Source organism: Calonectris borealis, chromosome 1, assembly GCF_964195595.1.
Source record: "Calonectris borealis chromosome 1, bCalBor7.hap1.2, whole genome shotgun sequence".
Lineage (NCBI taxonomy): Eukaryota > Metazoa > Chordata > Aves > Procellariiformes > Procellariidae > Calonectris > Calonectris borealis.
The window spans coordinates 147,500,727-147,524,599 of NC_134312.1; the positions used below are offsets into that span (position 1 = coordinate 147,500,727).

Sequence of the window (23,873 nt, forward strand, 5' to 3'; positions counted from 1 at the left end):
TAGCTGGACACCTGAAACTAATTTAATCTCAACTCTAACGTGGTCTCTATATATCATATTTGTTTTGTCATCGTTTCACAGACAACTTTCATATGAATAAAAAGAAAATGATAAAAGATTAAAAAAATCAAGGGGGGGACGGGATGAATGAACATGTTTGTTTATGTCATATGTAAATGCTAGGACAAATAATATACTTGAACAGATCAGAATTTCAATCAGGGCAAATGAAGCCGTAAACAGGAAAAGAATGGTCTAGAAGCAGCAACAAACATGTTTTCACATGGTTAGAGAAGGCACTACTTGGCTTCTAGTTAGATTTGACTAAGGCCCTTGAATACATCACATGGTATAAGAAGCTGAAATTTTTTGATTTTTTTTGGTGAGAAGTACAGAGTCTCCAAAATACTCAGCGCAGAAAATTAATATTTTGGTTTAACTTCCCTAAATCACTTTTAATTACATATTTTTAATTATTTTCCCATTACACTACTCTTCAATATTATTGAATGTTAGTCTGTGATGCTACAACGCCACAGGGAAATGTGGTTCCATTTGTATTTCAAATGGGTTAAGGTTTCTGAGTAGAATTTTAACTTTCATATTGATCTCTTCCATAACAAGGATGCAAAGAGTTTGTGGAAGAACTAGCACAGTGTAGGAATTATTCCCACAGAAGAAGAGATCCAAGAAGCATCATGTGGCTATAAACCACATCTTTATTAAGATGAATTGAAATAAAGTATAATTTGATTTTCCCTTACAAGAAAGACTTTGGGGTTTGTTAAAGATTTGTTCAAAAAACTTTTTGCATTACAAAAATTGTATCTAAAATTCCAGTTTTAATTTTGAAAGATGCAAATCAATACAGCCATAGGATAGAAGTTCCTACTAAGTGTCCCGTTACTTTTATGCCATTATTACAGTATATAAATCAATCTGCTATAAAGCTTTTTTTGAGAATGAAGGGTAGAGTCAACTGCATCAGCCACCAACTCTTCAGTTTCACTTAAATACCATAAATGGCAACACCCCCTTTAGCTTAACAATCAGCCTCCTACATTTAATTTCCATTTGAAAAATGCGTCTATAACATCTCAATAAACAACATAGCAAAGTAGCCACAAATGCCTTTTTCTTCTATGGCACATTTAACGACAACAGTAAACATATACAAACAGTAGTAAGAGGCACCTCAAGATCAAATAGAGATAAAAGCAAACAGCTTAATCATCGAATCTTGCCAGACCCAGAAGGCTATTCTCCACTAATTCAAAAAAGGACCAAGTACAAAAATACACCCGTGAACACAATCACAAGCAGTTTGTCCTACACTTTGAAGTAGGATTAAACCAGCAGTGTCATGAACAATCAAAACCAAATATGTAAAATTTATGTGTAAATGTCTGCTTGAGTTTTAAATAAACAGCTCTCTCACCTGGCACTCTAGTAATTTTGTGTGCTTAGTGAGAGCCAAGACTGTGGGGCAGGGAGGGAACATCCAAACCCGAACATAGATACTGCATCCACACAAGTTTCACAGATTCGTTTTCCTGCAGCTGTTTCCATCCCTTCCCACTTACAGGGACTATCCCAGTGGCCCCAGTTCTTCCCCAAGACTCCCATCCACACCCCAGGACCCTCCATTCCTCCACCACTATAACCCCAACCAGCAGGACCAGCACTCGGCCCTTGGCACACAACTCCTCATGTTGTCCGCCGTATATGTCTTCCCATACACATACTTCTTCCATGCATTAACAGCATCTGCCTTTAACCACTAGTAAAAGACAACAGTGCTGCAGCAGACAGAGCTCTGCACCCATTGCAAGGTCAGCAGGAACGTGAGCAGTGGCTGCCCAGCTAGCAAAGCCCAACACTGCGGCTGAGCTCCAGCCCTTCCCTGCAAGGAGGGCCAAGCGAGGAGGACAGACTAAAAAACTATTACCAAGGAGTGACAGAGGGAAAAAAAGGATACAGCAGCATGTCTTAAGGCAAAAGAAGCTGAGTGACATTTTAACTTTTGAAAAAAGTTAACCACAGCCATCCTACTTTCGTTATCTGAGTCATTAGTTTATCGGTATGACTGCACCAGAGACCAACTTAAAGCCATTGGTAATGAATATACGAACACACTGTGAATGTCCTAGCATGATTTTTTTTCCTGCATGAGAACAAACTCTCAACCTCACCCAATTCAAATCTTTGATCACTGCAATCTACGCATAGCTAAAATACCACAAAACCGGTGCAACTCATCTCTGGATACCCAAAACACAAGAGAAAGAAAAGTCTTCCGTTCAGCTCATTCCAAGTTAAAAACTTTATCAAACTAAGTTAAATACAGTTAGCTTTAAAGCAACGTATTACAAATACAGGGCCAAGCATTAGTCTCTTTTTCAGTGTCTCCATATACTATAAAATTGCACATTTATATACAACCGCCTTCTCAATAAAGCAGTGTGGAACAAGGGAACAAGGGAAAATGAGCCCTGACCTAAAAAGGTCATCTCTACCTATGCATGTGTGTATCCCATTTATATCAGAAGAGAAAACAGTTATTCTACTATCACGTGTCTACACATGAGAGTTTCAGAAAGGTCTCCTCTATTTCTATCTAGAGCCTCCCTGAACAACAGATACATTCGTGCAAAGCAAAAATATTTAACCCTGACACTTCCACGCAAACAAACTCTACAACACATGCACCTCTATACATCCTCCAGAATGTGACTCGCAGCACATATGCCAACCAATCAGGCAGTAACTGAGTGGTTGATCCCTCTCAGACACGCCAAAAGCATGTGGACTTTTGTGCAATTGTTCCGCAACTACTTACCACAAATATGCACTTGCATAAAACTTCCCAAAGGTGTCACTTACTGTGCACACTTAAACAATCTCTGTGTACACAATTGGGATTTCTGGTCATGCAGTAACCTGGTCAGCAACATGATGCCTGCGCAGCAGCATCCACCCATTCGGGGCTAACAGGCTCTGCCTCTGAAGGATTTCTGCCCAGGCAAGATTTCCATTAAGAAAAAGAAGTCACGTCCAGGAAAACCCAGGTGTATGTATCCCGAACCTTCTCCAAGAATCATCATATTATATGCTCACACACTGTTGAACATTCAGGGCTCAGGTTTTGAGAGTTAGGATGCTGTATATTCTCAGATGGATTAACTCAGCTACAGACCGATGTCTGTAAGCAAGGAAACAAAGCACACACGCAAGTAGGACCATGACACAGAAAGAAAAAGCAACCATTCAGTTCTGACAACTTGAAAGCTTCTGAAAACTTCAACGTGATTTGCTTCTATCACAGAATTGTCAGTAACTCTGTGAGTTTCTGTACATGTAAATCAAGACACTCCTACTTTAAACCATTCCTTTCCCTCCCCTCAGAAACCAACGAAACATACACATACAAGCCAGGAACTACAGCAAGAAAAACTAGCTTACTCAATTAAAATGAGATTAGTAATGGTAGATCCACAGCCAAACGTTTAACATTTTAATACATTAGAAGAAAATTCATCTATCAAAAGATAATTGGTCAGAAGAGTGCTACCACCTCACAATTAACAACGCTATTCTAAGAGCTGAAACTTTTAAAAATGCTTATTAGCTTGGGCACAAAATTCAAGCATTGCGGAAGTTTGATTATTGTTTCCACACGCGCTAGTGGGTTGAGGTTGCTGATGCTCCTTGTTTCTTTGCGCCTTGACAACTGTGTTGAACAAGCTCTGTTTCCGAGAATGTATTCTTTCTAACTTGTCCTCCTTGCAAACAACTCGGGATCAAAGCTTCACCATGTTCCCACATTGTTGCAAATGAACAACCACCTTGTAAGTCAAATATGATCCCATTACATTTGTTTTATTCAAATCTCTCTCCAACAGTACCTCTACAGTTTGTCTCTAGGGGCTGTGCAACTAAGGGCTGTTTATTTGCATAATTACTTTAAGAGTAATTTGTAATGGAAAAAAGATTTAGTTCAGCCCATCTCTGAACTGTCTGAAGAAACTTACGTGTTCATGGCATTGATATGTAAGACCATGACCTATATAAAGGCTACAATAGCAACATTGATGCTTGATAAGCATAGGAAACTTTTAAATTATTTTTGAGCATAAGATAGTAAAATTATATACTGCCGCAAGCAAAAATAGGGTTTCTGTTGTTTACTGTTAGATAGATGGGTGGCACATCTGTGGAAAGCATCCGCAGGAATAGACAGAAAGCTGCATGAGAGCCAAGGAGACAACCAGAAAAGCAGCTGGAAGCACAGCTCTAAAAGACTGTCTACAGTAATTGCTTTTTAGGCAGAGACTAGCTGGAATAAAGCCTTGCACTGTGAGCAAGGAAACAACTTTTTATTCACTTTCTGCCATGTTTAGGAAAACAAAACATAGTGCATTATAAACAAAACACCAGTTTCTCATCCTAAAAAGAAACAACTTACAGGACACTAATCCTGAAGATTGTATCAATAATGGAAAAAGCTTTTTTGTTATCCAGGCAGCAAATAAAGTCATGATTACATAGCAGGAATAAGGTTACTAAATAAGATACTACTCTAAACCGTGGGGGTGAGGGAAAAAAAGGGGAAAAAAAAAAAAAAAAACAAGTCACTTTCTGAGATTTTTCTAACACAATATTTTCATGGTTCCTAGCTATAGAAAGGGCTGTGGACATTAACAAAAAAAGGTTAAGTGAATCTGCTAAAATACGAGCAAACATTTTATGTGTTTTAAGGGATCAAATTTTATGATAACGAAGGGCAACTCTCATATATCTCATGCAAACATCAATATTATTTAGTAATGAAATGCACTGGCATGTCATTCTTGGCACAAGAAGAGAGAAGCTTGGCAAAGGTCAAGAATACCTAGCATAACTTAGGTTAGAAGGGACTTCTAGGGGTCATCTAGTCCAATCCCCTGCTCAAAACTAATTTCAGCAAGTTAGCTAGTTCAAAGTCAGATCATTCCTACCAGCTGTAGGTCTTCCCTGCCTGAGATTTATTTTGGGAGTGTCATATTGACTTTAAAAACCAGTGTAAATCGCTCTTTTTGTGCTAGCCCAAATCTCTATTAGTACCAAACATGGTATTGGTGCCTTTTACCTGTCATCATTGGTTTAACTTGTGCTTGAAAATGCCTACATGGAAATTCTTCACCCCTCCCATCTACTCCAGTATGTAACTGTACTTGCCATTACAAAAACTTTTTCCACTACCTAACCTTGCTCTCCCTTACAATTTCAGTTCCTTATATCCTGTTATTCACCATGGCCACAAACAATAGATTATGTCCCTTTTTTTTTTTTTTGCAAGAACTTTTAAAATATTTGAAAATTCTCTTCCCATCTCTCTTCTCATACCTTTCCCTTAAGTTAAGCAATGTCAGTACACTGACCCTTCCGTTACAGTGTAGATTTTCTAGATCTTTGATCACTCGCTGCTCCTTTGAACCCCACCTAATGAATTTATTTTCTTTGCAGTGCACCATCCCACAGTGGACACAGTGCCAAGCAGAGCAGAAAGAAGACTTCCTGTGTCGTGCTGGAGTAGTAGACTTCATACTTCTTTACTTCCTTAACACCCCTTTTCTGTTCAATTTCTTTTTGTTTTCTGCAATAACGTGATGACTCACACTTAGCGTGCGATTTACAGTAAACTGCCATTCCTAACTAGAGTCCTAACATCAAATTTCTTCCCCATTCTTTATGTACACATTTGATTTTCTTCTGCTTTACTGCACCCCATGTTTTGTCTGGGACACCTTCACCTACCTTCAACCCTCCATTCACCCCCCTTCCTGACTAAGTCTCTAATTTGCATAAGTTATTTTAAACTTCAAGCTCTCTGCCTACCTTCCCTGCTCCTCCCAGCATGGTGCTGTTTGAAATTTAGTAGGAAATCTCTCTCTCTCATCACCCAGATTCACCACCACCACCAAAATCAGGACAGACCATTGCAAAGCCCCTCTTGCTCACTGTTAAAAATGGGACCATGTATCTATTGTAGCTACTCTAGGGAGACAGTTATTAGCAAGAAGATAAATACATGCTGACTTACAATCCATTGCAAAGGTTTCTTAGTAGATACATTCATAGATACATCTCCCACAGTAGAGCTGTTAGGGTATGAGCAGCTGGGTCAGATGCAACTTTCTTTCCTGGGTTGGCTAAATTACTCTTATGATAGCCTCTGCATGGGAGCAGCAACCAGCGTTTTGGAGGAATCATGCAAGCATAGAAGACACAGGCTGAAGAAGTATTAAGAGAAGCCACACACAGCAAAAACATTGCCTTTCCCCAACTCTGAGGGCTGGGCCACAATCAAGAGCAGTACCTCAAGATGTTGGCTGAGTCTGGTTACATTAAACAGCTCTGGTAGCAACCAAGTTTTAGAATCCCATAAACTGTCGAACTAACCTAGCTAGCAAGTTACAAAAAAGCAAGGGGACAGGGAAGGGCTGCAGAAGCCCCTTTGGTTGTGATTCTTTCCACTGCAGCTCACCAAAATCACGGGTGTCAGAAGTTCTGCTGCATCAGGCACAAGACAAACACAAAGATACTGCAGACCTAAACATTGCCCACCTGAACTGCTGGGATATATACCTCTTCTGCTTGATTCATTTCGGACAGCATCTTCACTACCTGCACCGGCCTCTCGGTAACCATTTCAAACCTACATTCCTGATCAGGAATTCATTCCTTAATGAAATTCAACTCCTATTTTTAGTATCAATAAGCTATACGCCAATTTGTCAGTTTTGGAAACCAAGCTTGAAGTGTATTTTAGATAAAGACTGGAGTAATGTTCATGTGCTGGTGTTAAAAAGAAAAAGGAAACTCCTATTTCCTTTAATTTCAGCTCCTGGAAGATCTGCAACAGAATTTCCAAAGGAAACCAACGCTTCCCTTCTATTTAACAGAAAAGAAAAAAAGACCTCTCTTTTCCTCTAAACAAGCTGACTGGCATAAATGGTTATATGCACTTTCTACTTTAGCATCCCGTCCCATCCCTTCCTCTGCCTCCACTCTTCCCAGCTCATAGTCCATTTAACTTTTTTGCTTGATCAGTCTTAATCCACATCAGTGTGAAATCAGCACATAATTCTGAAAATCAGAACGTGCAGCCAGAAGACGTTAATCAGCATTTACACGAATAACAGCTTCTCTTAGGATCAAAGCATCAACTAAGGTGGGTTATGATTGCAAAATACTAACATGTATCTCTCAGATTTCTGATCTATTTTTAAAGAGAATATTTGCATAAACACTGGCAAGGGAAAAAAAAAAAATACATACACATATATATCCTGTCCTCCTTGCCCCATTTCCTCCATGGTTCTGTAGAACTCTTCTCCCCCCGGGAATTAACATTCCTGGTTCTTACTCCAAAATTTTCCACCATTGGCTGAGGCCTTTTTTTTTAGTCTCAGTTAGGTTTTCTTATGCTTGTTGTTAAGTTTAAATATTTTTCAGCACTTATGATTATTGTGATTGAAAAACAGTACGGTAATTCTAATTTTATGAAAACAGCCAAAGGAGAAAGACGACTACAGTTTTATTATACAGCCCAGGCCATTTTCTCTCCAAATGAGAGAAAACATCATGCTTAAAACAAAACAGTAGCTCCAACCATGATTACTTAAGTATGAGTGAATATTCAGCAAACTAGGAAGCTAAATATTTCAGAAGTAAAAGTCCACTTGGAGGTCTTCCCATGTGAATTTAAATCAGTGTACCAAAATAAGCCATCCTCGTACAGTGAATGAGATCCTACAGTTACGACAACACCCTTGGATGAATGGAAAAATAGAAGCTTTTCCAATTAATTCTTCATCGTTAAAGAAGAATATGTTTTACATGGGAAAAAGATGACATACAGTACTAGTTTCAGATTGCTCTGAAAACTACATAGTTTAGACACTCCTGAAGGATTAAGTTGCATCAGATTTTCACGACACATATTCCATACAGGTCCTCACCACTCCATGTAGCCAAATGCCTTCTAAATGTGATGCAAGACACGGCCAACTACTTTCTATCACCAAGAACAAAGCACGCATACTTTAAACAAAAAATTGCTCTTTTTTATTTTTAATCAAAGGCAGCAGGATCATAGTAGGACTTTAACATGGGAATCAAAGTGATGAGGTTGATGAATGCTTTGCTGAGGAGTTTATCCTACCACACCTGCCCTAATTCAGTAAAGTTATTTACCTTCCTTACCAATTTCCATGCTGGTGACAGGGATCAGGAAGTTTGCTGACGCAAGAAGAGGAGGTTCTTGAGCATTATGGAGCATAATGCTCTTCCTGGAAGAGCAAACCACTAGTCACATTAAAGATCAAAGCATCAAGACTACGCTCTCTACATAGCACACAACAGCTTTGATGTAATTTTTGTGACTGGCGTAATAGGTACGCAGCACTGTTTTGTACTGGTTATATCTTCTTAAGAGCAGTGCCTTTAGCATAAAAAAAACCCACTGCATTTCTGTAGCTCACAAACGAGGTGGTAAAGACCTGTGACCCTGAGCAGGTCATTAGTACCAAAAAGTATGATTCAGTCAAAAGAGATGGTGTTAAGCATAAAGTTATCACTTGCATAAGAGCTCAATCTTAGGAGGAATTCAAGGAATTCATCTTACACTGAGCTGACTAACCGTGAATGTGAAGTGACTGCAGATCCTTTAAAAGTGCTCCTTCTGTGCACCAAAGTAATCTGCATTTTCGTAAGATTTGATTTCCAACATCTACTTCATTTGGGCAAACCATAGTACATTTTTAACTCCTAGAAAGCAGTGTTACAACTCTTGTTCAGGACTCCCACAGGAGAGGTCTTTCCCAGGTGTATTCAGGGCTTGTACTACTTCCTTACAACTCCAGGACTTCTAGACATTGCATGGGGTCCAGAAAATGACAAAGATCTTGGCTTAATTTTGAAGATAATACCAGAGGTATTTCAGTCAACCTTCTTCAAACATAGTTAACTTTAAAAGCAAAACCATATAATTGGCCATTTGATCCAAATAGCAATATCTGCCCCATGAACGGTTATTTACATCATCAGACCACTGGGTAAGCTAAAGCCATGCTGTTTCCAGTGATGGCACTTCAGACAGAGTATTTCCTTCAACTCCTGACAACTTTTCAGCATATCCTTAAAGTTTGTAAAGCACTGTTCTGCAGAGACAAATTCTTGCACTTTAGTACCAAAGTGTATCACTTTTAAGTGTCTAAATCCTATCCTGCATAGACTGGGACTAGATATATTCACTAGAGGAAGACATGATCTACAAAAATATTACATCATCTCAGTCTTATTGCTATTCTAAAATGGTTCTGCATTTTAAGTATCAATTATCCAAGATCTTAGTTCCTCAATTAAAATTAATCACTTGAAGACTGGATTAGGGTTGTTAGAAACAAGGCACTATGCTTCCGCTTTTAAAAAGCAAAATTTGTTTTACTTATCACTGAGAAGCTAGCAATTTGGGGTTTTGCTTTTTCTTTTAAAAAATGTAAATAGTATTTTCTTCCCAAGTGTAGATTTACTTTGCTGTCCAAAAACTGACAAATACCTACAGGAATCTAGTGCATGCCATACAAATGTAATAAATAACAAAAGATGACGATCAGAGTACGTAACACCCCATAGCCCTTCAGTGAATGGGAACAACGAACACGGTATTTGCTTCTAATTGAGCCACTCAATCACTTGTAATGAAAATGTTACCAACGAATTAAGATACCATCCCGCAATGCTTACTAAATAAACATAAAATTATATCAAACTTAAAAAAAAATCTTAATAAATACATATCATCAGTTTTTGAACCTTTTCCACTGGTGCAGAAATGTCTCTGATTGAAAACGTGGTACTAAATGAACTCAAATCTGTTTTGGTTTTAGACAACTTGTGCAAATTAACAAAATGCTAAACATAAGTTAAAAAGTAAAATAAAATTAAAAAAAAATCATATGTATAAATTTCTCTTGAAGCAACACCTTAAAAGCAAATTACCTAAACTGTAGTTTCATAACTGTGATTTATGATTAATTAACACATTACTGATGTCTTGTTACACCGATTTTTATTTAACAAATTACCACCTTAATGCTCAACAGCAAGATCTGGAAGAAGATAAATGCAGAATTTTCATATCAACATTAAGAAAGTATTGATTCTAAGCATTCAAATGGGAAAAAAAAAGTATAAAAAAAATAGAGCAGTCTGACCAACAAAAGCTTAAATTATCACCAAGTGCTATATATACTAGTACTCTCCAAATAGCAGATTTTTGTTAATTTCTTTTAAAGGAGACTTTTCTTTTTGTTATGCTTTGACAAAAGAGAACAAGACTTGTAAATCATATATCAAGTAAGAAAGAAAAAAAGCATGAGAAAGAATTTCATAGATATGTATCTTTGCTGAAGTGAAAGCAAAATTCTTGTGAGAAGAAGAAAAGAGAAATCAATCAGTAACACAAAATCAAACTAGAGGATGTGGTATTAGCCAAAATGAAGAAAATACTACTTACAATATTCAAATATCCTTTTCTTGTCAGTCTTTGGCACTTCTACACTTTTGTTGTCCAATTAAAAGATCTACATGTTACCACAACCTCAAGAACCTGACATTTTTCTTGCTGCTTACATTCAGAAGGCTAGCCTACCGACCAACTGCTACAGCAGAGATCACACCACAAAGCATCTGCTTCTCGAGCAAGTGCTCAACGGGGGGGAAAAAAAAAAATTCAATATGCCACAGAACTCATCTGCTTCTTTTATACTTAAATAAGGATTACAAGTTGGCTGTGCTACAACAGACAGTATTCCTGGAAAACCCCAGCTTCCTCTTATTGGACCTGAGGCACAACTGAAGGTAATATTCTCAGAAAAACAGTCAGAACAAACCATGTAGCAATCTCACTTAAGACAGAATGTGTTTTAAAATTACTTGATCTTTGAAGGACATAGTCTACTATGTTTCAAGACATCAGATGTTTGTAAAGAGAAAAAAAAAAACACCAAATCAAAACCTTTCTTCTTCCAGAAACCATTGCTGAACGAGTTTATTTGCTTTACTGAAGGACAAAACCGAAACATCTTACCTGCAGTAAACAGTCCTGACCCTCAGAAAAACTGAATTTTCCAAGGTTCACATGGAGTGCAATAAGATCAACAAACATATATAAAAAGGTAAAAGTCTATTACACACAATAGTTACTTGATTATTTCATGAGATTGCTCATGTTATTATAATAGATGCGTTTCCCATTACCTGGTCAATTTGCTCATACTACTTTATTTCACATATCATACTCTGACAAGACGTATTTTACATTTCATTCAAAGACAGCAAGAAAAAGTCTTTCAACAATGTTGACTGGCAGTTTGCCACTGCCATCACTGAATCATCAGGGAAGACAAAAAGCAGCACCAAAAATAACACTCTCCAGCCAGGTCCATTGGCCATATGTTACATGGGGGAAAAAAAAAACAAAAAAACAAAAAAAAACCACACAAAAAAAAGCCCAACCAGAGATCATATGTTTTCCCAACAACTATAGAAGAGGGGGGAAAAAAAAAACAACAAAACACAACTATTCAGCCTGGACCAACCCCCTCCTGCAAGAGCAGCATTTGTTTTTCTTCGAGTACATTTTTTTTTTCCTTTTTAAATCAGGATCACTCTAAGTTAATTTTCCTGAATCTACTAGCAGGTGTTTATTCCTCACCAAGGCAATACCTTCTGGAGCAGAGTTAGTCAACAAGCAATTTACAGATTGCTAACATACAGCAGCAGTGCACATGCCTGTACTATTCATTCCTCTGCCATACAGCCACATGAAGGTCAATTTGGTTTTGGCGCCTTTTACTCACCTTTCCCATTTTGCCATGCAGTGTACCAGGACAAACTGAGGAAAGTAGTGATGAAAACTAACACGGTGGCCACAGTTCCATTTCGGAGCCTCATCTCATTTCAGCATCACACTTGTTTATGTTCTGTTAGCGATGAGGACCTATCTGTTGGGCTTGCTGCAATGAAGTCAGCTGAAGTCCACCAGCGGCAGCTGGCCAACAGCAACACAAAATGTAGCTCTCACATATCAGAGGTATCATAAATCAATCCATTCCAAATTGTTGTAAGCTTTCTTATAGTTCTCATAAATTAAACTTCTCTTTACTCTTCTAGTCCTGTTTAAAAGAAACAAAATTTTAAGAGATTATGCCAAAAATATTTACAAGAGTCCCCCATGTACCAAAATACAGTAGAGAAATACTACTATACACTCTTTACTGTGGCTTACATGCATCCCCCTCGCACCACCTCAGCCTCAGCTCGGGGAATAGAACTTGTTAGATTAATTTGTCTGTTTTCTGTTAAGACTGCTCCTATCTGGAGGAGCTGTATTTCACATGAATTTCATCCTTAAAGGACAAACATACCAACATTACAATTTTATCATAAACTCAAGGCAAGATCACATGGCAGGTGATGAACTGATATGAGAGTTGTTTTCAGGAAACCAGCAACTCAAGGTCCCACTCCTAAGTCCTCACTTTGACAAAACCCCCCTGAAATAAGTAAAGCCTAATGTAACTGCAGCAGCAGAACCGACCCCAGCGAATTGAGAGACCAGAGCTTTAAACAGCATTTACAAACCTACATCTTTCTCTGCTCAGTGCAAGAGTATTTGATCCATCCACAACCATTTTTTTTCCTAGCTCAGCTGCAGCTAAAGCACAGACTACAGTCACACATGGCAGAGACTGCTCAATCTATACCAACTGGCAACAAGCCAAAAGCCCCACAAAATGCCATGATATGACCACATCTCTCCTCCATCTCTGCCACACAAGGACAAAACACAGAAATTACCTACAGTTCAGTTTTATCCCAGATGAAGGTTCCATATCCTGGGATTAGAAATCCTCAACTGGCCAAACACAGTCAGCATCTAACCACGCTGTCCTGACTGAGCAAGACAAAGAGAATGGGGAAATAAATTAACCAACTTTAAAAGATGGGGAGGGAGTCAGATTTGTTTTTAAAACGCTAAATCATCCTTTACAGAAGCTCAAACATTAACATTTGACATTTTTTTAAGGCACTGACAGTTTTTCCCCACTATAAAATACATCTGATACAAGTATGCTACCCAGCAACAAATAACTTGCTTTGAAATTTCCTTGGAACCAATCTCTGTCACTCTCTTGCCTGGGTGCATTTAGGACAACAGGGAAAAAATACTTTTAGTTATTACAGTACCAAAAGATACCAGTCAAATCTGAACTACTCTTCCCAAGCTTGTATCGCAGCACACACTACCTTTACCGAAGAGCTTGCAAAACAAGACATAACCAACAGGCACGGTTAACAAATGAACGGAAGAGAACAACGAAGTTGCAGAACTACATGCTCTTGCGTTCAAATCTTGGTCACAACATCCAGGTTACAGAAAGTGTTTACCTTCGGACTGTGATTACCTCACACATAAAGCTAGTAACGTGCTTTGTTTTGAGGAACTTTATGCACAGATAGGTTTGTGGCTTTAAACATTAACTCAGAAATCACATGTTCCCTATGGGGAAGGGAACAAATGCAAGTATGCAGGAAGCAAAGTGGATAGTAAAATTCAGTAAGAAACAAAATAATGAACAGGAATAGAAAGAAATGTGAAAGGCTTTTCGATACAAGAAACCTGAATTCAACACAATGAAAGATAAAGACAACTGAGACACCTATAGAAAGCTAACACGGAGGGCATGGCGTGTCAGGAAATATCATCAGCACCAGCACTTTGACTAGGAGATGGACATAATAAAAGCCAGAAGGGTAAGCAATAGTAATTAGGTGAGAAGATAAAAGTCTGGGTGAACTTTAATAGCAAGGAGAGGCAAAGATTCAAAACCCCAAGGTTTTGTAAGGCCTGTCTACATGAATTAACAGTTTAACAGGGCTAAAGTGGCTCTGAAGCAAGGATGCCTAAACTGTAATCTACCTTTACCATTATTTTAGCAGCAGTCAGATCTCTCTGGAGCAGCTCAGGTGTGCATGAGGGACCAGGCGGCAAGCTAGACGGATTATCCCAGTGGGGGCAACAGACAGCTGGTCCAACATGCAAACAAGAGAGGGCAGCCAGGAAAGTAAAAATACCATCTGATAACGCAAGGAAAGTGAACTGCCTGCCTTGCCAGAAAACGTAGGCATAATTTTTACATTTGCTGCAATAAAATCAAGATGTTGTGATCAGGGCTTCTCACTGTGCTATCTGAATCCACAAAAAATACAGCCTGAAAGAATTCAGAAAACAAAAAAAAACACAAACAAAAAACCCCAGGAGCAACAGGATTCAATTAGCAGTAAGTATGCACAAAATTGTGTCAAATTAATAATTATCATGGGCTTAAGTTGGCTGGTTCTGCTTTTATTCTTCTCTTCTGGTCTTGTACCCACTCTTCTTAGCACAGGCACCAGCAGCTCAGCTACAGCTCAGCAGTACTTAGATAATTATTCAAGCATTTCCCTATATCAAACTGCATACATCAAGGCAGCTTTTAAAAATGCATATAGTTAAGCCAGCAGAAACCTATGTGTAGATGCATATAAATTATTTAACCCCCAGGTGGTCACTTTAGGTTTGTTCAATAATTTACAACACAAACTGAACAAATTTAACTGAGGGGTAATCCAGTTTGAGCCGATGTTATGACAGGGTATAACTAGATAGATGAAGCCTATGAAATTTCCCAGCACCGTTATGATCTGAACCTTTCCCACTGCAGACACACAGGAATGACCCTGCCAGATGCTGAAGGCCATGGGTACCTGGCACGCCTCAGGTGCCTGAATCACGTCTTAAATAAACCAAGAAGTTTCTGTATATATCCAGACACTCTCAAAATACGCATAAAGCTTACTTCCAACTGCAAACCATGAAAACTAATACACTTCAGTGCCCCTGCAAAGGCTCTTTACATAGTTGCTGAAGGGTTAGATGGTGCAGGATGAAAGCCTGAAGAGTGCCAGACTTCTGAGAAGATGAGCCCAGATCCCACCCTGCCGGGAGGTGCAAAAGCAGCCACCGCGGCAGCAGTGCTGCATTTAAAAGGTTCTTCTTTAAGGCAGGAGAGAACGGTCCACGATTAAAAGAAAACAGGAAGGAAAGGGTGGAGGAGATCTGCTAGACAGGGGCTTTTCCACCTGATGTCCACTGAAACGCTTCAGCAAACCCCGCGGCGCCCAACCGCGCGCCGCCACCCGCCGCCGTTAACGGCCGTTACCTCAGGCTCGCCGGCGCCCTGCCATTTCGCAGCCGAGTCCCCTCAAGCCCGGGGCGAGGGGGATCCGCTGCCTCCGTGGAAACCGTCCCGAGTTAGCTGGGACCCTCCCCGGTGTCTCTGCGCCGGTCGTGGCTATTTAGTCGGGGAAGCGAAAAACCAAGCGGGGAGATAGGCACCGGTGGCCGCCAGCTCTGCCGGGCAGCAGAGGGCGAGAGCTGACAGCGACGGAGGGGAGCGAGAGCGCCGGTCCGCGGAGCTGCGCGGCGCTCGGTGCACCCAGGCAAGGTTGTAGGGGGAAGGAAGAGGGACAGGAAGCTGCAAACTCTGCCGAACCTCCTCGGGCTCCCGGCACGCAGGGAGGAGAAGGAGGAAGGGTGGAAAGAGATAGAAGGGGCAGCGGCAGCAGCAGCGCTCCGCCGGGCGCTCCAGCCGGAGAAGGAGCAGCGCTGCTCTGTCCCAGACCCCAGCACCGCCCTCCACACACCCCGCGGGCACCCCCAAGCACAGGGCGAAGGGAGGGGGTGGCAGCAAGTCCTGCGAAGGAGCCGCAAGCACTCCCTACACCACCACCACGCAGGTGCATGTGAGCGCAGAAGGATGCATGCATGCAGATAGGGGAGCAGGACGGCCCCCAGCCTCCCCCGCCTGCCCTCCCTCCGGCGACACCGCAGAGACCCGTGAGCGCTGGCAGGGGAAGCGTCTCCGCTGCACACCCGCTCCAGAGGGTGCGGAGAGGAGGGACGTCCGGCCCTAGCCCCCCAAAAAGCCGAGTCGGCTGTAGCTGCCGCCACCCGCCTGCAGGCTCCAAGCCGGGTCCGAAGGCGGCAGCAGGGGCCCGGGGCGCGCAGGGGGAGCGGGACCCGCTGACCGCTGCTGCCATCCTCACCTGTGCGCAGCGCTCCGGCAGGGGGAGCCGCGGGGCGCGGGCGGCGGGCGCGGCGGCGGCGGCGAGCGACTGTGTCGGCTCACGCCGGGGCTCTCGCTCCCCTCGCCCGCCCCCCGCCCTTCGCTCGTCAGCGACGCGCCCGGCTCGCGCAACCGCCCCCCGCCCCGAGCGCCATGGAACCGCACGGAGCTCCACCCCGCCCACCGGCGCGGAAACCCCACCCACCTGCCAGGCGCCGTCCTCGCCGGCAGCCAATGGGCGCCGCGTCGGAGAGCGCCGCTCATTGGCTGGGCGGCCTGTCGCTCTCTTCGGCCGCGGCTATAAAAACCTCAGTCTCGCGAGGCCTCCCCCAGTAGCTGCGTCGGGAAGCGGGTGGTGTGTTTTTCTCAGCCCTCCTCTTTCCGCACTGTGTCCCCTTTTTAGGCTGTGCTTTTGGGCGTCTATTGTTCTGGAAGAGTTCTAAAAAAGGCTTAGCTGCCCCAGCACTTGGTTACTCGTTGTCCCGTGCTCAGCTGCAGGAAGTCCATCCTGAACCTGGCTCTCCCTGGTTGCTTCAGGGTCAAGCCCCTGGCCTCCTGTGTGAGGGTGCATCTATACTCCTGAGAGGAAGTTGAGCTCAGCAGCAGATTTCCTGCATTGCCTGTCAGCGCCAAGCAAACCACATGCATTGGTGCCCTGTGTGATGTGCTCCTTCACCAGTGACAAGGAGTCATAGTCATGAATTTTACCATTGGGTTCATACTGTGCTAATCATCTCCCAGAACTTGTATCAAGAACTGTTTGAATTAAAGAGCAGCTTGTTGCTTCACACCGGTTAAATGAACCCTCTGTCCTTTGTACTGTTCACAAGTGTGGCTCTGGGGAGGGTGTTCACGTTGCAATGGCATGTGTGCTGCCCAAAAGGCTATTAAATAGGTACAGCTTTGGAGGTGTGAAAATGAACTTGCTTTCCTCCAGAGGGTCGTTGCTGTGTTGTGCAGCCAGTGGCAGCTTTACTCTATGGGTTCATTATTAGGCTTGTGGTGTTTCTGTTCCGTAAGTAATCCCCTATCTTCAGTGGTTTGTTTCATATGTTCCAGGAATTGCATGCATATTTTTGGGTCTGCAAGGTCCCATTAAAATCAAATAGCACCTTCAGGTTAGGATATGATCCTATCTACTTTGCAAGAGCCGTGCTTTTACTGTGTAGTGCTAACTGGTTAGCAGTGTTCAATCCCTTTGACTGACTTGATTGCTTCCCCTTTTTTTCTCATTTTCCACCTGATTTAGACAAGGTCTGTAGCAGACATTTTTACTCTCAGTTAAGACTCTTATGCTGGATGTAGTGAGATAGTTCCCCAACGGAACTTTATAAACCATGCAAAAATCTTCCTAGTTATTCTGTCTGAAGAGTGACGTTTAGTCTCCAAAGCTTACCAACAGTAAAACACATTACAGTATTTTTGCATATTCAACTACCTGCACAGTAGCCCTCAGTGATTTTGCCAGCTTTCTCAAATCTTGCAAAGAAGGGCTGGTGGCAACTCAGGCAGAGTGTGAAACGAAGCTCAGGAGAAGTTTGCAAGGTCTTGACACCCAGGCTGTTCTGTGATTTTATTCATTGAGTGGTGAGAATTTATTACGTAAATGTGTGCTTCAATCCTCCCTTTTATAAGGAAATAAAACGAAGTGGATTTTTTATTGAAAAACAAATTCACTAAAATAACTTTCAAACAAAAATCGGTGCATGTATATCTGCATGCACACACACACACACACGTGCATCTGTGGCAAAATTTTCTGTAGAGATCCCAAAAAGCTACAAACATTAGAGCCACTATTGTTTGCCTGTAACAGATTAGTGTTGCTTAGGGACATGAATTTTTGCATTTCGGAAAAAAAACCTGGTGGAGACATTTTCACATAGAAGTCTTTTTGTCAGGAGAGCTTAGCCTGCTGAAGAAAAGACTCTGTTACAAGATGAGTTTAATGACAGTTATTTTATAAGGACCGTCTGAGCATTCCTACTTTTTGATCTTTCACTGATTGAACGTTTGCATTAGGAAGGTTTACCGACTGGACCTTGGCAGTATCCAATTAACTATTAACTTCCCCAAACAATAGAGTAAGTATAAGGTGGTTGTTTCTCAGTTCATCTGACATCTTCCCCTAAAGTTAGTTTCCTGAGAAGAAAGGCAAACTTCAAGACAGAAAAAAAGAATTCAGCATTGCCCTCATCTGACCTACTACAGCAATAATCAAATGCCTCTTGGCATATTCCGCTGCTTGATGCATGGAAAAAGTGCACGGTGAAGGAAAACGCTGCAGCTGCCAGCGAAAGGAGTTGGGGCTGTTTGGCTGTCACACTAAAATGTTGCTTACTTCTGGTGAGGGTGGCAGCTCCCTTTTAGGCCTGAACAAGATTTAATGCCGGCAAATTTCCGAATTCTTTCTTCCTGCCGAGTTATTCTTTCATGCTGCAGCCACTGCTGTTCAGCTGGAGTATCGGTTTGAAGCTGGAGAAGATTAAGCACTTCGAAACACTTTGTTAAGGTACAAATGCTGTAACAACCATAATAGGGGAGACTTGGGGGGAGAAATTGTTTTAAAAATATGGGAAGTTTAAATCCTTAGTGTTCCAGCTTTGGTTGCTAAAAAAAAGACCAAGGAGCTTGCTATTCTATACCAGAAGGAAAAAAACCACAAGAGAGAAATGCATAATCATATTTCAACAGAGAGGAGATTTCATGCTGGGAAATTTTTGCTAAGGTATTCCCTAAATGTCAGAGTAAAGACAAAGTAGCAAAACACGCTCCAGGCCTGCCGTAATTTCATGTATGCTGCAGTGACTGTTTCTGGCACACCTGGGCAGCTGACTTCTATAGGGCTGCGCGGTTGTTGCCATTCATCAGATTTGGAGCTCGTTTTATCCAGGCACTTTTCCTGACTCATTCAGAAGCACGACAGTGGTGTTGTCCTTGCGTTTCACTGTGCTCGTGTTCTGGCTTTCCCAGGCTCTAGGAAATATGCAGGAAAGGTAGAGGTGCTTGGCAGTGGCAGCAAAAGTCTTAACGGTTGCTCGGCTGAAAAATGGCAGTCTGAAAATTGTCTGTCTCCTGACTGAGAGTTGAATCCTCTCTCAAGTGACAGGATTTATTCCCAGCCTGCCACTAACCTTTTTTAACAGAGCAAACACCCTGGGACTCTCAGTGCTTCTACCTCCATTTGACCCCAGTTTTGCCTTTTTCAACCCTAAGCCTTTCATGACTGAAGCCTTTTTGCTGTATGCTAGCTGAGCACCTCGCCCAGTCAAGCTGTATTTCTGCTGGGCCTTTGCTGCACTCTGCATCAACATTAAAAATAAAGAGGGGCACAAATACACCCGGTGTGTATCAGGGAAGGATTGGCAACGGTTGCCTGCTGCCCCTGCAAACTGTCTGTGCCCCAGGCTGTCTCCTACGTGAAGTCACTTGCCATCCCTGCAGCACACGGCCGGTGAAAGGAAAAGCAAACTCCCCTTCAACCACCTTCTTAAACCTGATGTGTTGAGGAGCCAGGCTTCAAGTATTGGTGAAGCACAGGGAAGACTTGAGGCCCTCACCTGGCACCATGGCAGGGCAGTAGGGGACCAGGCTAACGGGGAAGGGAAGACAAGGCAAGGCAGGGGAGGGGAGGGGAGCTCTCCCATCCCCTCCCTATGACTAGGTGAAATGGTGTGTGCATAACAACACTGAAGTTTTTTGCATCTCTCAGACAGGTTTGATGCTCGTACAAATTCAGATCTCATTACGGCTTTATAGGCACAAACCGAAAGGAATGAATGCTTCAGTGGCTGAGCTAGTTTGCAAAAGACAGTTTTGTTTCGTAGTACTGTAAACTTACTTTATACACGAAGTTGCTAGATGTACAATTCATGTATTAATGTGTGGCTGTGTAGCACCTATTGTAGTGCTAATACTCAAAAAATAAAGAGATGTAGAAAATTACATTAAAATATGATTGTAGATACAAATGCTTAGTAGCCAAAACATGCCACATTTAGGTAAACTTTATTCTGCCTTTTCTGTGACTACATTATGAAATAATCTTCTGTTATATGTTGTGATGCTGCTTCTCTGCACAGAGCTGTGTCTTACTCAGAAGCCAGGTGTGCTGGTGCCATCCTTTCTGGTAGGTAAATTGTTGGTCCACTTTAATAAGATAACAACTGAGGTGGGAGAGAGCAATTAATCTGTCCAAGAAGTCTCTCAGGGAGGTAGGAACAGAGCTCGATCTCCAAACTCATGTTTCTCTACCCTCACCCCCACATCACCATCATTTCACTCGCTGTGGAGGTTCTGTCTGAGCTGCAAATGCCTCTGCCATATGCTCAGAGGTGATGAACATTTACATTTATTCATCTCCTTCTGAAGGCAGAGGCTTTTAAATACATTCCTACTATTACATAAACATAAACCTGGAAACCATGAAATTCATATTGTGCCAATATTGCTGGTGATAGCTGAGGTCCAATGCCTGGGTTAAGAACAGTCAGATACATTTACTATTGAAAAGATAGTCTAAGTGAGAGGAAATCTTGTTAAGAATTAAGGATTTTGATTGCCAGCTCATTTTCCACATGCCTGCTTCATGGTACTCTGTCTCCTAATTTTAAAAGATGGAAAATTTTTCAGGGAAATTTTGAGAACTAGCCTTTGTGCATTAGACATCTTCATTGGAAGCAAAACACACTGAGAAGAGGTCTCCTTTCACTTGCCTTGGGGTAACCTGGTGGTTGATCTACCGACAACAGGGAAGCTGCAGTTAAAGGGAAGTCTGAATCAGGCCCCCAGCAAGAACAGATTTCTGAAGGTACTCTTTCCTAACAAAAATAAATATAGGTCGGGGGAAAGAAATCCAAGTCAACTTACATAGCAAAAAATAAGATATTTTAGAAGGAAAGGTCTCTCAGTTGTCTTATTGTCTCATTGCTAGATGAAGCTTCAAGAGAGTCTGTAACTCCTGTATAACTCTTAATTTATTTTGTGCAGAATTGTTACAAACTATAGAGATTTTCTAGCTCCACCCACTACAAATGCCCTAATACCCACTTGAGTAATGCACAGTTAAGATTCCAGCATATTCTCCAAAGACATGGAGATTTGTAAAACCTGAGCCAAAATCTGCAAAAACAATGCAAATCTAAATTTCTGACTGCCAAGAAACACAGACTAAAACTTTATACTCCAGAATTCTGGCACAGGCTTCCCTGCCAAACGGTGGGCTGGCCGCATGTTAGTCTGTGTTATTTTCTTTGTCTCACTTCTCTTCTTGTCTAACCCAGCCCAGCTCTTCGTCACCAATCCTCCTTTCCCACAGGAAGGCAGGGTTGTGCAGGACATGGTTCAATCCACTTTGTTAGAACCAGACGTTACGAGTCAAAACCAGGCACCAGACCGTTGGCTAAAACCCAACTCTGGGGCAAGTAGCTCCCTCCTGCTCTTGCCCCGTCACCGTCTGGTCAGTGGGTATCTCTTTCCTCCACTGAAAGGCAGATCTGGACACCTTGTGCAGGCCAAACTGGAATAAAGCGATTGCTGCCACGTCCCTTCACTTTATGCTCAGTTTCTGATGGTGATCAATAGCCTACAGAGAGCCATGCTACGGCAAGAGCTTTGCAGATGGAGGAGCAGGGGAAACCTGACCTCTTTCTTCATAGAGGGGGAGCACTAGGTGAAGGATGAACTTGGCGCATGTTTTCTGCCATTAGACACAGCATGGGGCAGGGGATGAAAACGCCTTCTACCAGCAAAAGGTGAACAGGGGGGTTGGTAGCAACAAGTTAGTAGATGGGGTTGTTTACAAGGGTGGAGCGGGCTGCCTCTCCATGAATAACAGTAGCTGTATGGCCCTTGGCATTCATTCTTGGCAACCTAATTCCCAGTCAAAACTGTATGTGTGGAACCTGATGCTCGAGACAATGGTTGGGTGAGAATTGGCATTAACTGCAGTCATCCCCTGTGGCCTACCAACACTCGAGTCGGCATCGCCTCAACGGGCAAAGAGGCATAGCCCTCGCTCTTGTACCTTCCCTACGCCAACCTCCTGATGTGATCCTGTGCCACTCTCCTGTCTTCCCCAACTGCTTTGCCTTCATAATACTGTATTAAAACTGTGAAGAACAACCAGAAATTGTTAAACCAACTCACATTGGGATGAAGGGAAGAAGAGACAGATTCATGAGTGCCTTCACAAAGTATGACCTTGCAACTTGTGTCCTTCTAATCATGTCCAGCCACATCACGTCAGATATGGGTGAAAAGTTCAAATCCTAGGTGCATCCCTAATCATTGGTAAGGGAGTTTTGGTCCCCCCATCAACCTGCCCTTTCTAAACTTCACCCCGAGAAGAGTATTCACTGTGCATGTCATTCCACACCATATCAGGGCATGGACAAGCAGGCACAAATCCACTCTGTGGAGGATGACAGCTGTCATTTGAACCTATGGTATGTGCCAAAGTGATTCTGTCAGCAGCTGATTTGGGGTGGAGGGGGAGAGAGAAGGACCCCCTTGCTCTAATTACCTATAGTATGTATCATTAACCTTAACTTGTATCCCTCTGAGATACGGCAAGTGTCAAGACAATCCCTGTGAGCGTGTGAACTCTGCAGCACTGAAAATAATTATCAAAGCTACTCTCCATTTAAACTAGCAGAGCTGTTGCTCTGTTGTAATGAAAAGATCTCATGCTTTGCCCTATCGCAGCAGGGATCCAGGCTGTATTAAGTCATTCTGACTGGCCTTAAAGGCTTTAGTGATGTTTCTTTCATTTGAGCGTTATCTTTCTGCCAACTTAGAATCCTGTCTCCTCCCCACAAAGCAAACCTATAGTTATCCAAGCAGCAGTGGGAGGATGGTAGATGGCAAAGAAAACATAGATAGGACAGGAGCATACTTCATGGCATTTAGAAATAATGAGTGCAATTTCCCGTGTCTTAGGACTTTTTAGACCAAGGTTTTAGGAAAAAGAGAAATGAACATTAGTCAGACAGGAGCCCTACCTGTATATCTGGAATAACACGTAAGTAGCAACAAGCTAGGCACTGCTACAGCTCCAACAGGCAACAAAAATGACAGTAATAAGAGTTTTGGGACTATCACACAGCCCCATCCCCCAGGAAGGACACCGAGGACATACATTTTTAAGTGAAGCGGTGTGTTCCTTTCTTCACAGATTCAAAAGTAGCTTTAGATTCCCATCTCCACCTGCAAACTAGGTGTTCAGCCTCCTCTCAGCTGCATGCAGATTACTCTCCTGGCACACAAAGGGAAATCGGCAGTTTAAGAGCAATATGTTGATACTGTATTTTATTCCCAAAAAGTACTTTTCAGAATGACAGCTCCCAGTGTGATCCCACGTGATGTGCAACGGCGTGGGCAAATGCTAATTCCGCCCACCAAACGCGCAGGTAATGAGAGTGAATGGGAGAGGGGTCAGGAGCAGACACCAATCAAACCGTAAGTACCGCTGGCAGCCAGAGCACACTGAGCAATTAATAAACTCTTTCTGAAGTTTGTAACATGTCAGTGATGACGAGTTTGATAACTACACTAGCTGTATCACTAGCATATTGTATGCATGCATACTATTACTGTTATTCCTATCCTGAGAGGAACAGAGCTGTAACAAATTACACGGCTGACGCATACAGAGTC

At 42.2% G+C, this 23,873-nt stretch overlaps 1 protein-coding gene across 7 annotated transcripts in view; it reads right to left on the minus strand.

Annotated features, from left to right (window-relative positions):
* MGAT4A (alpha-1,3-mannosyl-glycoprotein 4-beta-N-acetylglucosaminyltransferase A) overlaps positions 1–16,367 on the minus strand; it is an 87,071-nt gene extending 70,704 nt beyond the window's left edge. Inside the window, exons 1-3 of one of the 7 annotated variants that reach the window (XM_075135082.1) lie at positions 16,198–16,367; positions 12,911–13,003; positions 11,907–12,221 (exon numbers count right to left, since the gene is read on the minus strand). In XM_075135082.1, the coding sequence (XP_074991183.1) occupies positions 11,907–12,000 (94 nt within the window). In that variant the 5' untranslated portion in view covers positions 12,001–12,221; positions 12,911–13,003; positions 16,198–16,367. Of the gene's footprint in view, positions 1–11,906; positions 12,222–12,334; positions 12,879–12,906; positions 14,584–15,311; positions 16,162–16,197 lie in introns of those variants that run through there. The other 6 variants (XM_075135116.1, XM_075135091.1, XM_075135109.1 and 3 more) reach the window with 6 other exon arrangements.
* Between the last annotated feature and the right edge of the window lie 7,506 nt (positions 16,368–23,873).